Source organism: Gouania willdenowi, chromosome 22, assembly GCF_900634775.1.
Source record: "Gouania willdenowi chromosome 22, fGouWil2.1, whole genome shotgun sequence".
In the NCBI taxonomy this organism is placed as follows: domain Eukaryota; kingdom Metazoa; phylum Chordata; class Actinopteri; order Blenniiformes; family Gobiesocidae; genus Gouania; species Gouania willdenowi.
Window position 1 is genome coordinate 19731262 of NC_041065.1, and position 13327 is coordinate 19744588.

The window sequence follows — 13327 nt, forward strand, 5'->3', positions numbered from 1 at the left end:
ATTGATGTTGTTATTTTTATGATGTGTCAACACTCCAACATTTAGTCTGAAGTGGTATTTGAATATTTTAGAGGTGATAACAGAGTTTGACACCTCTTTAGGTGATAGTTTAAAACCTGCGGGAATCACTGTGTTTGTTGGAAAGCTGTCATCCACGACAACAGGAACAGGAACCGGACTCTTCACCCTGCGCAGAAGCTGCACAGCTGCTCGGTTAGCACGAAGCTAACTGGTCGCTTGTCTTGTCGGTTCTGACGGGTTAGTGAGGGATGTCCTGCAGCCTGTTGGAGTTCTGCAGGCTCCAGGAGCTGAAGACAGTCCGGGACCTGCTGTTCAAGAGCCAGGAGAGCGACCCAGAGGATGAGAGGAGCCACACAGGTCACTTCAGCTTTAAAATAAATCCTGGTCTGATTTTTACGTTTTAATTTTCTTCGAAATAGAAAAATATAATAAAATAAAACCAATATTGTGCTATTTTCCTTTCATAATAATATGTTTGTTTGTTTTTTTAAAAAGTGCCTATTCATACGGAAACGTATTAATAGACCCCAGGACTACTACTAAGCCTGATTTTTTCTTCTTCTTCATTTTAACATATTTAACACGGCAAATTCCGCCTTTAAAAATACATATACGAAAAATATTAATATTTTCGGGTATTTCCTGGTTTAGGGTTAGGGCTAAAATAAAAGGGTTAGCGGGGTAGCTAAAAATAAAAATAAAACTGACGGTACTTCAAGTCACGTGGTGCACCGATCACGTCACCTAAAATGGCCAATGAGAGTGCGCTCAGTACGGATAAAGGGGGAGTCAATTGATCATTTTTGTACGAATAGCCACAGCCTAATTAAAATCATTCAACTACCATAATCACTAGAGCTGGGTATCGCCAGGTACTTCACAATACGAAATATCGCAATATTTTACTGCGATAATCGATTTATCACGGGAAATTTTATCCACGATACATCACGGTATCTGTCACTGAAGAAATTCAGAATTTATCTACTGCACTGAATACTTTTCACAGGAGTTACAAAACTGCATCTGTTAAAGTGACCACAAGAGCAATCTATTCAGCATGTTTGCCTCTGATGAATATACAATTACATGTTCTGGGTGCATCTACAATAACACACAAATTATTGGAAGGAGGAAATGCAAATAGATCAGTTTAGCACACGCAAACCTGGAGGTGGAATTGTCGTGGCAAGTGTTTTAAAATATGTGTTGACCTTCTTCACAGAAAATGAGCTGTCCTGGGACACCTCCGACTGGGAGTCGACGTGGGATGGTGATGCCAAAGAGGAGGAATCCACGACTGCTACAAAGGTCCGTTGTTGGGTTTTCATTATCACCAAATTCTGCATCTATTTTATAAATATATTTATAAATTTTAAAAAAATAGCGATAATCGTTTAAAAAAGATAAAGATTTGTCAAAAACAGAGCATAGAGTTTGGTTTTCAAATGGGATTTAAAGGTACAGAAGAACCTAATGATCCTGATGATGATGAGTCCGCTAACTGGATGGTCAGAGGGTGGAGTTACAGTGTAAACAGTGTTGTGTATTTTGTGACGACTAAATACATGATCTAGATTTAATAGTTTTTTATTTCTTCCTTCCTCTTTCCAGCAGGTGGAGGATAGAGACACGGAGCAGAGTGGGCCATGGATGCAGGAATGTGTCTTATCGCTGTCACCCTGCTCTGACCTACTGGTGGTGGCTCATAAACACAAGGCCGTGTTTCTCTCAGGTCAGATGTCCAAACATAAATAATAATCCCTATTATTTTAGTCATTTAGCAACCAAAAAGTTATTTATTTTTTGTACAAAACAATGTAAAATATATTCTTTAAACAAAATTGTTCAAATCAAGTATTTTCACTTTTGCACAAAACAAAACACTTCTTGCACGTGATGTGTCTTTGCTCTAGGTCTTCATCATCAAACCAAAAGTGTTCCCATATAAGAGAATTTGACGTGCTTTGCTTGTTTACTAAGCGTTTTTGCTGCATTTCTCCTGCCGTGTTTCAAGACCACGAGCAACATTTTTCCTTGTGTGAGCCTGCAGGCAACATTTGCTTTGAGAGGGGCGGGGCATAGGAGCTTGCATTAAACAACTCAAAGTTGGCATAATAATCTTCTTTTTGTCTTGTGTATGCCAAGCTTCATTCTTTGTAGATATTTTATATCAAATTTATTTAGCAAATACGACATATGTATAGTTGAAAAAATATATATATATTTGTTTTATTTTTTTAAATAATCTTTTTTTTCTTGATTACGTTGTTTTTGAAATTGTAATCGACTAATTGCACAGTCTTTGTTCTCATAGTTTGGAGGTTTTCCTTTAATCTTGTCTGAAACTTGCAGCAAAGTGGCTCACAGACGGCAGTGGGAAGGAGGAAATGACTCTGGCAACAACTTGGTCTGGAACACTCAGCACAGAGGAGGGGTGAGACTTAATTATTCATATATCAACAACGATCGTAGTGGTGCATCCTGAAACAGAATTTTTAAAGTTGACGCACTGGTGTCGCACTTTGTGTTGCAGGGAGTCTGTGAGCAGTGTCATCTGTGTTCCTCTGGCAAGTCAAAAGAGGTATGAAATGAAGACGTGAAGTGATAAACTGCACAGTAGAGATGTGTGTGTGTGTTTTTAAACTGTGTTTTCTTCTGTAGGAGCTCCACTGGGCGACCTGATTGGACGTGTGTGGTGGTGGGCTTCACATCTGGTTACGTCCGCTTCTACACAGAGGTACCTTCCTCACATATATTTGTGTTCATCTTAAGCTGCACTTTGATGTACTCTGTTAAAGGTGCAGTCCGTTACTTTCAGATCCCTTTCCACCCCTCCCTCCCCGCTGCTCTCTTGCCCTGCCTCCAAACTTTCCAAAGTCCCTCCCAGCATATTACTGCAGCGCTTCTCTCTCTCTCTCAATGTGCACACACCTCAGCAGCAGCAACAACTCCGTATCACTTACAGCAGCCCACACGGCGGCTGCTGCGCGCACATGAACAACACATGCACCACAGAGTTCTAGTGTAACAATTGCAAATCAAACATAATGTAAATCAAGCAGCAGTAATTACCTTTCAAGCAGAAAAGTCACCAATTCCATCTTCTACTCCTCCAGACCATACACTGTAAAAAAGACAGCGCTCTGGCTCCGGTAAAGGGGCGGGGCCTGTGAGCAACAGCTGTAGGAGCAGCAGGGGGGACTCAATGAGCCTGCTTTTTTCACACAAACTACTAGTTTCATGGAAAGCTGTCCTTATATAGTGACAGCTTTCGCAAATATGACAAAAAGTAACTTTTATATAAGAGTTGCAGACTGCACCTTTAATGTCTTGAAACTGAAATCAGATGTTGACTGATATAATTTAATTGTTATATCAGAATGGGGTTCTCCTGTTGGCTCAGTTACTCCAAGAAGACAAAGTGTTGAGGCTCAAGTGCCGCACGTATGAGATCCCCCGTCACCCAGGAGTCACTGAGCAGGTAAACAAATTCACTGCATCAAAAGAAGCAGGAAAAATTAGATTTTTATCGAAACAGTTGCTTGACTTCAGTGTTTGTCTTCTTTTGCAGCCTGAGGAGCTGAGTATCCTGTACCCGGCTGCTTTAGTCACAATCGACGGTTTCAGCCTCTTTCAGTCTCTGCGTGCATGTAGGAACCAGGTGGCAAGAGGTACCTCATCCTCAGTTTGACCCATTAGTTCATGGCACTGCCTAAAGGAGAGGGTCACTGGCAAATGTTGATCAAAATGGGACTTTATTGCACACAGAAGATGTACTTTTCAATGAAAACACAAGGCGACCACTTTCTGAAGGGTACAATGTGATATATAGGGACATTTATGACTTATTCATAAAATAAATTATATTGGAATGTATTTAGATATTCAGCTCTGGTCCCCGTTGTGTGTTAAATCTTGGGTCATCAGATGTCATTTGCAAAAAGCCTGAAAACACCTGTCAGTTTTTATTTTTGTAATTGAGTTTGTAATTGGTTATGGCATGAATCTCAATATTCTAAGTGATCAGAATTGATGAATCAGGGTGATTAAACTTGTTAATATGTTAGATTACCAGTGAATGTAAAGGCATGTTGGTTACTCATTCAAGGACATCAACACAAATGTGCCTTTGCTACTACAAAGCACGGTGGTGGTACCATCATGCTGTGGCCAAGTTTGATTTTCAAATAAATGATGCAAACTTTACAAACAACGCATAACAAAATGTTTTTAAACAATGAGCTTCTGCTCTGAGAGTAAAAGTATTTTTTTTATTTGAACTATTTTTAATTGGTCAACATTCTTCTATGCAGCTGCAGCAGCAGGAAGTGATGTAATCCAGCCTCCTCCTTTGGCCTATAAGAAATGGGCTCTGCAGGAAATGGACTCCATAGTGGATCACAGCAGTGTGGGTAAGCAGCAGAAATGTTACTGGAGATTTCCTATTTACGCTTAACTCAGTGAGAGACGACGCATTCAAACGTAATTTGACAACGTGTTTACTTTGTTCCCTCCTGTGCTCACAGGCATCATGACTCTGTGCGTGTTTGACCAAATGAAGAACGCGTCCATCCTCGGAGGATTCCACGCTTCTGTCAAAGGGAACCCACCTGCCATGAGCCAGTACGTGACTGTAGGAGCCGGGCCGTACACAGGCTTTTACTATGCTGTGGAGGTGAGGAATAGGTTTACGTGGCGGAGCTACAGAGCATCAGTGTTTCATGAACAGAAAAGCACGGGACACTGATATTGTGTGTGTGTGTGTGTTTTTTTTCCTTAGGGAAGCTCCCAGCCTCTCCTGTCCCACGTGGCCATGGCTGTGGCCAGTAAACTCACCTCAGCTCTGTTCAATGCTGCCAGGTGAGAATATGTCTCACTGCACTATGTGAGAAAACATTGGATTCACTTTATTTTAGTTATTCCAGCAAGTTCATTTTGTCTTCTTTCTGAAACATGTGTTAAGGTTTCATTTATTTAGCAAATGCCTCTGAAGAAGACTGGCAGTTGGCAGTCGCAAACATGTCAGGAGATCAAAGTCAATTTCCTGAAAAATGTGTCTGAATAAATGAAACCTTGACATTTAATTAAAAAGGAAGAAAGATGGACTTGCTAGATTTATTACGCGGAAGTCAAGGATACATCAGAGCGATTAGCATACGCCTTTAAAGAAGACTGGCAGTTGACAGTCAAAACATGTCAGGAGATCAAAGTAAATTTCCTGAAAAATTTATATGAATAAATATAATAATATAAATAAATAAAACCTTAACATATTTCTTGTAGTTAGTTTTTGACATTTTTAAGCCTATGCATTATTAGAATGTCTTTATTCATTATGTAGAGTCTGTGCTGTATGGAAAGCTTTTTGCAATCCAAAGTTGTGTGATAGTTGCTACATAAACATAAATAAGAGTTAATATTATTTATTTTAAATCCACCAATGAACAAACATGATTCTGCATTATTCAAACACCTCTTTTGGCTGTTTCATTGCTGCTCAGGCAACACAAGCAAGAGAAAATCTACTTAAGCACAACTTTTCATGAGTTTGATGTAACACCTCAATTCAACAAATTATTTATTCTGGGAATTTTGATAAGTTCAATATTAACAAATTTAATCTTTAAAAGCAGCCTAACCATTCATGGTTTTTCAAGATTTGCTTGTGCCTTCTCTGGAAGACTTTGAGGCCTTATTTAGTGAAAAAATAAAGATAATCCCCTTCTTATGATCTTCAAATGAATTGCTTCCTTTTCTCTTCTTTTCTCTTGTTTTTTCTTGCTCTTGCACTCTCTTTTATTCTCTCAGTGGTTGGTTAGGATGGAATAAGAATAAGAATGAAGACGAGGCCGTCCAAAAACAGAAGCCAAAGGTAGAGCCTGCGACTCCGTTGGGCATCAGGTAGCAGAAGCACTTCCTTCTCTCCTTAAGCAGCTTTTTTGCTGTAATATCAGGTTTGCTCTTGTGGTTACGATGCCTTTAACCTCTTTCTATTAGATTTGGTCTCCCAGACTCTCGTCGTCATGGTGAATCCATATGTTTGTCCCCGTGCAACACGTTGGCTGGAGTGACGGATGATTTTGGTCGAGTCACGTTACTGGACTTGGTCCGTGGCATTGCCATTCGCATGTGGAAAGGTGAGATGGGTAAACGACCACGACTGTTAGCATAAATGAAACCGAACTGTCTTGTGTAATGGGGAGATAACTACAGATGGATGCATGAATATATCTGCATTTTTAACTACTCTAGGCTACAGAGACGCCCAGCTGGGTTGGCTGCAGGTTCCTGAAGAACGTGTTGATCGAGAGTTTTCCCCGTCCGTCGCTCGGCCCAAACGGCACGCCTTGTTCCTGGTCATCTACGCTCCTCGCAGGGGAATCCTGGAGGTGTGGGCCATGCAGCAGGGGCCTCGAGTCGGGGCTTTCACTGTGGGCAAACACTGCAGGTACAAACATGCTGGCTACATCTGACTGGTTATTATAATGTGTGACAAATTCACCTCAAATCCTCTAAGAATTCACTCTCTCTTGGTTAGTAGGGTTTCTATTTTTTCACGCATTTCTTTGCTATAATTCTTGTTTTTTTTGTCTTCATTACTCTGTAAATAATAATAATAATACATTTGATTTAAAAGCACCCTTCAGTTTCAGGACACCCAAGGACACTTTAGAATAAAAACAGAATAATAAAAAACAGTGCAATACAATATAAAACAGAATAATACAAAAAGAACAAATTAGGAGAAATTATGGAATAAAATGAAATATTGAATTACAGAGAATATGTAGATTGATAGAGGTAGGTTTAGTTGTAATTGCTAAATGTACCCAATAGAGATACAAAAAGTAATATATAGATGACATTTGTGATTTCTACTGATATTTTTTTACTTTTTGTGAAAAATTAAATCAACGATCCTCACTTAATTATTTTCTTTATTTTTATTTTATTTTTTTGTTTTAAAGCCATTCCACCAGTACAAATAAATACAATGGTAAATCATTCATTTGATTTATTACAAAACTGCTCATTAGAATCAGTGGGAAATCTGTTTTTGTCTAAGTATTGCATGGTCATATTTAATAATGTTAATGAGGTCTTTCAACATGTGGCTGTAATTTTAACTTCCTGGTTGTGTGTTCTAGGCTGCTGTATGCCGGCTACCGTCTGATGGGCGTGAACAGCGTGACCAGTCAGGGTTGGCAGCTGCACACCCAACAGGTGTGTCTGCTGGATCCCACCACAGGTGCACTGAGGACAGTCAACGTGCCCTTCCATCTGGCACTCAGGTTGGTGAAACAAACAAAAATCACAGAATAACAGAAAACATCTCGTTTCTCATCACTTATAATATTTTTCAAAATAAAAGTCCAGTTTAATTTCTGTACTTTGGTAAAATTGAAGCTACAAGTTTTGTGCCCATAGTTTTCATTTTTAATTCCTAATTGATCATCTTTGTAATCTACTTTCAAGTGATAAGAAGAGCGAACGAGCCAAAGATATGCATTTAATGAAGAAAATCACAACTTTACTGAGGAGTAGAGACATTAAGCCTGGTTAGTATGAGTGGAGATTACCAGTAAACCCTTCCCTGGAGTAGTGGTTCTCAACCTTTTCAACCCATCGGGCTCCGAGCATCGATGCATACACATCCATAGATTATACCTACTAAATTTCAGCCTGATCCGTTCATGAATAACAGAGAATTAGTGATTTTAACTAGTGTACACAACAAGAAGTACAAGAAGAAGAAGACCAACAACAACAACAACAAAATGAGTGGCATTTTGAGTCCGGAAGCCCGGGTTAAAAAAAATTCTTAGTTACTTGAAGGCATCTGATGACCCCAAATGGGGTCCCGATCTCAAGGTTGAGAACCCCTGCCTTGGTGGACCAGAAATCACTGATTTGTTTGAGGTGTCTGTTGCTTTTTTAGATGTTTTGGAGAACGAGGCGAGAAGTGTGCTGCTGGATATCAAACACCCAGCCATAAAGAAGCAGGTATGACCCAAACCTCACCATGTGCTCAGAAGATGGAATCCATATCAAATATTGCCTTTCCTTTCAGGCTTTGGAGTCTCTACTGTCAGCAAAAGACGCTCCAGTCTCCTGTCTCACTAATGTCACACGTGCCTTAAGTGAAACTTTAAAGCAGCAACGTAAGTAATGAGAGAATTCTAGTCAGAATATAATAATGTCTGTTTAAAAGTTTAATGTAACAAAAATATCTGTCTGTTATTGTGACTACAGCGCCAGAGGAAGTAGATGGTGCGTTACACCAGCTTTGCTCCTCGCAGCTCAAACTGCTTCAGCTCTACGTCGACATCCAGGAGCTGCACTCCGCTGAGGAATCCCAAGCCAGCTCAGTAAATGTAACACAGGCGCCAAAAAATCTTTTTAGGAATCATCGTCAACCTACACACGTTACATCATAATTCATCACGCACTTTCCCCCCGGCAGGACTCTCTCGAAGGCTTTGAGGAAGAGCTGTCACGAGTGGCTTCCACTTTGCAAAGTTACGCCCAACTCACCTCCAAACCCAGTGTTTCTTTTGCTCAGGACTCGCCCGACTCGCCCCTTTCTGCACAAGCATTTCTCTCCCAGATCGAATGCACAGTCGACGGGGAGCTGAAGATCAATGAGAAGTCGAACGCAGAGTGGAAAAAGCTTGGTAAAGCAACAGAAACATGCTCTGCCATGGCCTCTATTTACTTTAAAACATAATTAAATATGCTATGTGGACTTATCAGTCATCTATGATGATGTTCACCAGCCACAGTTAGTCTGTGCCATAGTTTTCAGGCTGTGCTGACTACATGTGGTAATAAACATATAACAATAATTTTGCACATTGTGAAGATGAATACCAAATATTTTAAATGCACATAGCAAAGTGAGGGCTTTTATATTTGTGTGTATTCTGCAGGAAACTTCCTGTTCTGGGGTTGTCTGTGTGGGAAAAGTCCCATCCATAAAGTGTGTGGCACACTGCAGCAGGCAGGCATCAGTCCTCAGCAGCTCCTGGTGAGACCAACAAGGGATTGAGTAAACACAATAAAGGCTTGGATTCATTCTGTTCTTGATGTTGAAAGGCTCCCCTGTTTCCTTTCAGTCTTTGCTGCTGAGCGTGTGGCTGCAACGAGAGAAGGAGGTGCTCCAAAACTCAGCAGTCACTGTCAGACAACTGCACACACTTCTCCTCTCCCTTAGTGACATGAAAGGTTGGCAGTGTTACAGTATGTGGAGATTGTTGATGAATTGGTTTTATTATGATTTCATTTGAGGGCATTGTTTGTGTTTCTTTCTGTTTGAAGGAGCTATTGAGGACTCCTGGGACCCCCAGTCTGTCTCTCCCTGGTGGCAGCAGGTTCGCTCCACGTGTATTCAGACAAACAACGCTGCTGCGGCTCTGCTCGCTGCGCTGGTCACCCACCGAGCAGCAAAGGCCAGCATCGCAGCCCGAGCTGACAGCAAGGTGCAGAATATTCAGCACTTCTTGACTCGGGTGATGTTAAATAATGTGGGCTGACTGTTGCTGCGTGTGTGTGTGTGTCTTTGTGTGTGTGGTGACAGCTTCAGTCGGAGTGGGAGGCGGTGTCCTTGGAACTGGAGCAGTGGGTGGTGTGTGTTCGTCAGTTGGAGGACGTCCTAGTGCTGCAGACTCTCCTATTGGTGCCTCCTCCACAGGGAGCAGCAGGGGGCGCTGCAGCACACTGCTCTATCAAAGTGCTGCTGGAGGGAGGCACAGGTTTGTTGATTTGTTTTAGGTTTTTTTAGATCCATGAATTCCATCATATTGTTGGAACATGCACGTGCTGAAGTGAAAAGCTTGTTTTTTAAGTTTTTATTTTACTTATTGGAGATGATCCCAGTTTGAGGTTCAACATGTTTCGGCCTGTGGGAGAATACCACAGAACTTGGAGAATATCTCTTCTGTTAGTGTAGATGGAATGATGTCCCCTCTTTTTGTCTCTTAAGGTGGAATTGCCGACAGTGTCTCTAAGTGGGTCTTCAGGCAAAACATGGCTCCTGAGAAGCTGAGGGAAATCGTGCTGAAGAGAAACGCTGATGACTCTGGGGAAGAAGCAGAGCAGAAGGCGGGGGGAGACCCCGAGGAAAAGGGGCGGAGCCAGGCGGACACAGACAGCACAGCAGGTAGGTAGTATTATTTGACAGTTGGAGGCGATTGACAGACTAAAAGTTCTCGTCTGATTCTGTCTTCTGGATTTCACAGAGCTTCTGACGGCTGTATGCCTCAGGTTCCCACAATCCCTTTCACCTGACCTGTTGTTCGCCCACAGCAGCTGGGAGTACGTGGTGCAGTGGAACAAGGACCCAGAGGTGCTCCAACACATACACGAATGCTGAGCTTCAACTTTAGAATCAAAGGGTTCAATCCAGTGCTTCTCAAACTTTCTTTTGGGTGTTTTCCACTTGAAGGTGAATTTTCAAGCCCCACCTGCATCCAGTGCCCCCCAAAATATCCTGACAAATAACAATAACAAATAACAATAACACTAAATTTAAAGATTTTTTTAAGTCAGCAGCTATTGAAAGTTTATTTATTGTTTTGCTCCACTTCACATGCCAACATAAATCATAATTTTTTTTAACTTTTATGCCACGTTGTTACCGTTTGCATTTCTAATGCAGTCTAATCATTTAATGCGCTTTTAATTTCTGCAAAATTTTTAGGCTTCTCATTATTACTTTCTTTGTGTGTAGGTGTTTTGTTTAGTGTTAATGATCTTTATTGTTTGTGAAGAAAGGTTTTTAAGAAGATTAGCATGAAATTGAACATTTCCTCCTGTTTGTTGCGCCCCACCTGTCATACGTTCATTTCCCACCAGGGAATGCGCCACACACTTTGAGAAGCACTGATTTAAAGGTGCAGTTTGTAACTTTCAGATTCCTCCCTCCCCCCTCCCTCTCTGCAGCTCTCTTGCCCTGCCTCCAAAGTCCCTCCCTCAGAGGAGCTAACAAGCTAACGTTAGCCCGACAGCAACATCACAGTAATATAACATGCACTGTTAAAAGCATATCACTGCAGTGCTCCTCTCTCTCAATGTGCACACAACAATCTATCAGCAGCAGCAACAACACAGTGTCACTCACAACAGCCCATACGGAGGCTGCAGTGAGAGCAGTGCGCACACAAACAACACATGCACTACAGAGTTCTAGTGTAACAATTACAAATCAAACAAAATGTAAATCAAGCAGCAGTAATTACCTTTCAAGCAGAAAATTCACCAATTCCATCTTCTACTCCTCCAGACCATACACTGTAAAAAAGATGGCGCTCCAGGCACTACCTTGTTATGACCATTGCTGTGTTTTGGCCACGGCAGAACGCGGCGGAGGCTGTGAGCAAAAGCTGTCAGACAGTCCATCAAACACAATCCTGGTTCTGATTGGTTCTTTTTGCTCGGTCGCGGTGCATTCTGCATTCTGGTAATCTGCCAAAGGCAGCAGTAGCAGTAGGTGGGACTCAATGAGCTTGTTTTTTTTTTTTTTTTACCATAAACTAGTTTCATGTAAGGTTGCCCTTACATAGTGACAGCTTTAGCAAATATGACAAAAAGTCACTTTTATAAGAATTACAGGCTGCACCTTTAATCTATGATCATCTTTTATCCGATACCTCAGCACATCTTTAAATGTCAAAAGGACTATAATTGTTCGACTTTAAAACTGTTTCTGACTGTAGGTGTTTGTCTTCACAGGAGGGTCGATATCTGAGCTGGGCCGTGGAACACCTGAAGCTCATCTCCAGTCCTCACATACAGTTAGGTCAGTCCATCTCTCTGTGCATTAATGCAGACCTTCTGTGAGTCGGCTACAGCAGCTTGATTGACGTTTGCTTTCAGGTATCTCTACGATGATGTGGAGCACGTTCATCGTGAAGCGTTTCTCTACAGCGGCCTTCCTCATGGAGAAGGTAAAGAGAACACAAGCAGATGTAGAGCAGACGTGTGTGAGGATTCATCCTTAAAGTGTTTATTTCCACAGGTGGGAAAAGCTCCTAAAGATCGCTTATGTCGACGGGTGAGTTCCTGTTTTAATAGGAAGATATATGTGGATTAAATACCTGATTATTTTTTCACACATACACAAACGTATAATATAATTTTAAGGTTTTCGTCGACTAAATCTGTTACAGCTATAGTCGACTAAATGATACAGAACAAGAAGAGTTGATAATTCAATTAGCATTTATCAACCTGATGTTAGATGGTATTATGTGTTTGTAAACAGACAGATTTGAATTTGAATACATTCAATATATATTCTACACAAAGTTTTATATATACACATACAGTACATACATACACATGCATGTACATAATGTTAATATTTTACCATTTAATATTTACTACACAAATTTCAATTCAATTTTAAATACAAAATATATAAATTCATAATATACTCTATCCCTATATATACCTTTATTACATTTATTGAGTAAGAATTAAAGGGGCGGTATTATGAAGAATTCACTTTATTATAGTTTTGCTACAGTGATATACATCCCTTTAGCCTCATTCAGAGGGCCAAAGTTGAAAAAGTTCTGTTTTCTCCCTCCCTTGTTATTCCACATTTTGTAAAAAGTTAGCTCCAAATGGGCGAGTTAGATTTTTCTCACTACTTGACGTCACCTAGCAGAAACTCCTCCTCTTGAAAATCCTGGCTCCTCCTACCCTATACAAATGTGAGCTCCTCCCTCTCAAACTAGCTCACAGCTAAAACAAACACATGCGGTTTAATATAGATTTACATTATACTTTATTGTCATATATGTAAAGCTACATACACAAAACGTGTTCTCTGCATTTAACCCCTCCCTGAGGAGCAGTGGGCAGCCACGGGGTGGCACCCGGGGAGCAGTTCCATTTTTAGTATCCGTTGACTTTGTGACACAATGCGACGCAGCGGTTGGACAAAATAAATGATTATCACCTTAAATGCACTATTCCTGTAGTTAATAGAGATGAGGAACAGAGAAAAGTGACTTGGCAGCTTAACACTCCAGTAATTGTTTGAAGCAGCTGACTGCTGCTGTGACAAACACACAGCTTGAAGCGCTGAGACGGACTCACAATCACAATAGCCCCTTAAATAGCTATGTGTTTTACTGTAATGTGCAGTTCTTTGGCTGAAAACAATAAAAACAGTGTGTGGATCGCAAAGAGAAAATCGCTTTGGTGGTCACTGATCAAAGAGCGAGGTATGAAGTCTGTGTCTATAGACACGCCCACTCATGAATATGCATAAAAAACATCATGAAATTGACTTTTT

The 13327-nt window shown here is 40.8% G+C and overlaps 1 protein-coding gene across 4 annotated transcripts in view; it reads left to right on the forward strand.

Moving 5' to 3' along the window:
- rab3gap2 (RAB3 GTPase activating protein subunit 2 (non-catalytic)) overlaps nt 1-13327 on the forward strand; it is an 18768-nt gene continuing 5441 nt past the window's right edge. For 2 of the 4 annotated variants that reach the window (XM_028437487.1, XM_028437490.1), the window contains exons 1-29: nt 1-378; nt 1247-1332; nt 1636-1756; nt 2377-2458; nt 2558-2605; nt 2686-2761; nt 3404-3505; nt 3596-3695; nt 4338-4436; nt 4551-4699; nt 4805-4884; nt 5833-5925; nt 6022-6161; nt 6277-6472; nt 7173-7316; nt 7501-7583; nt 7964-8028; nt 8096-8186; nt 8278-8399; nt 8489-8699; nt 8955-9052; nt 9141-9249; nt 9343-9503; nt 9602-9776; nt 10007-10183; nt 10263-10369; nt 11755-11821; nt 11899-11969; nt 12041-12076. In XM_028437487.1, the coding sequence (XP_028293288.1) occupies nt 270-378; nt 1247-1332; nt 1636-1756; nt 2377-2458; nt 2558-2605; nt 2686-2761; nt 3404-3505; nt 3596-3695; nt 4338-4436; nt 4551-4699; nt 4805-4884; nt 5833-5925; nt 6022-6161; nt 6277-6472; nt 7173-7316; nt 7501-7583; nt 7964-8028; nt 8096-8186; nt 8278-8399; nt 8489-8699; nt 8955-9052; nt 9141-9249; nt 9343-9503; nt 9602-9776; nt 10007-10183; nt 10263-10369; nt 11755-11821; nt 11899-11969; nt 12041-12076 (3198 nt within the window). In that variant the 5' untranslated portion in view covers nt 1-269. The remainder of the gene's footprint in view (nt 379-1246; nt 1333-1635; nt 1757-2376; nt 2459-2557; nt 2606-2685; nt 2762-3403; nt 3506-3595; nt 3696-4337; nt 4437-4550; nt 4700-4804; nt 4885-5832; nt 5926-6021; nt 6162-6276; nt 6473-7172; nt 7317-7500; nt 7584-7963; nt 8029-8095; nt 8187-8277; nt 8400-8488; nt 8700-8954; nt 9053-9140; nt 9250-9342; nt 9504-9601; nt 9777-10006; nt 10184-10262; nt 10370-11754; nt 11822-11898; nt 11970-12040; nt 12077-13327) is intronic. The other 2 variants (XM_028437489.1, XM_028437488.1) reach the window with 2 other exon arrangements.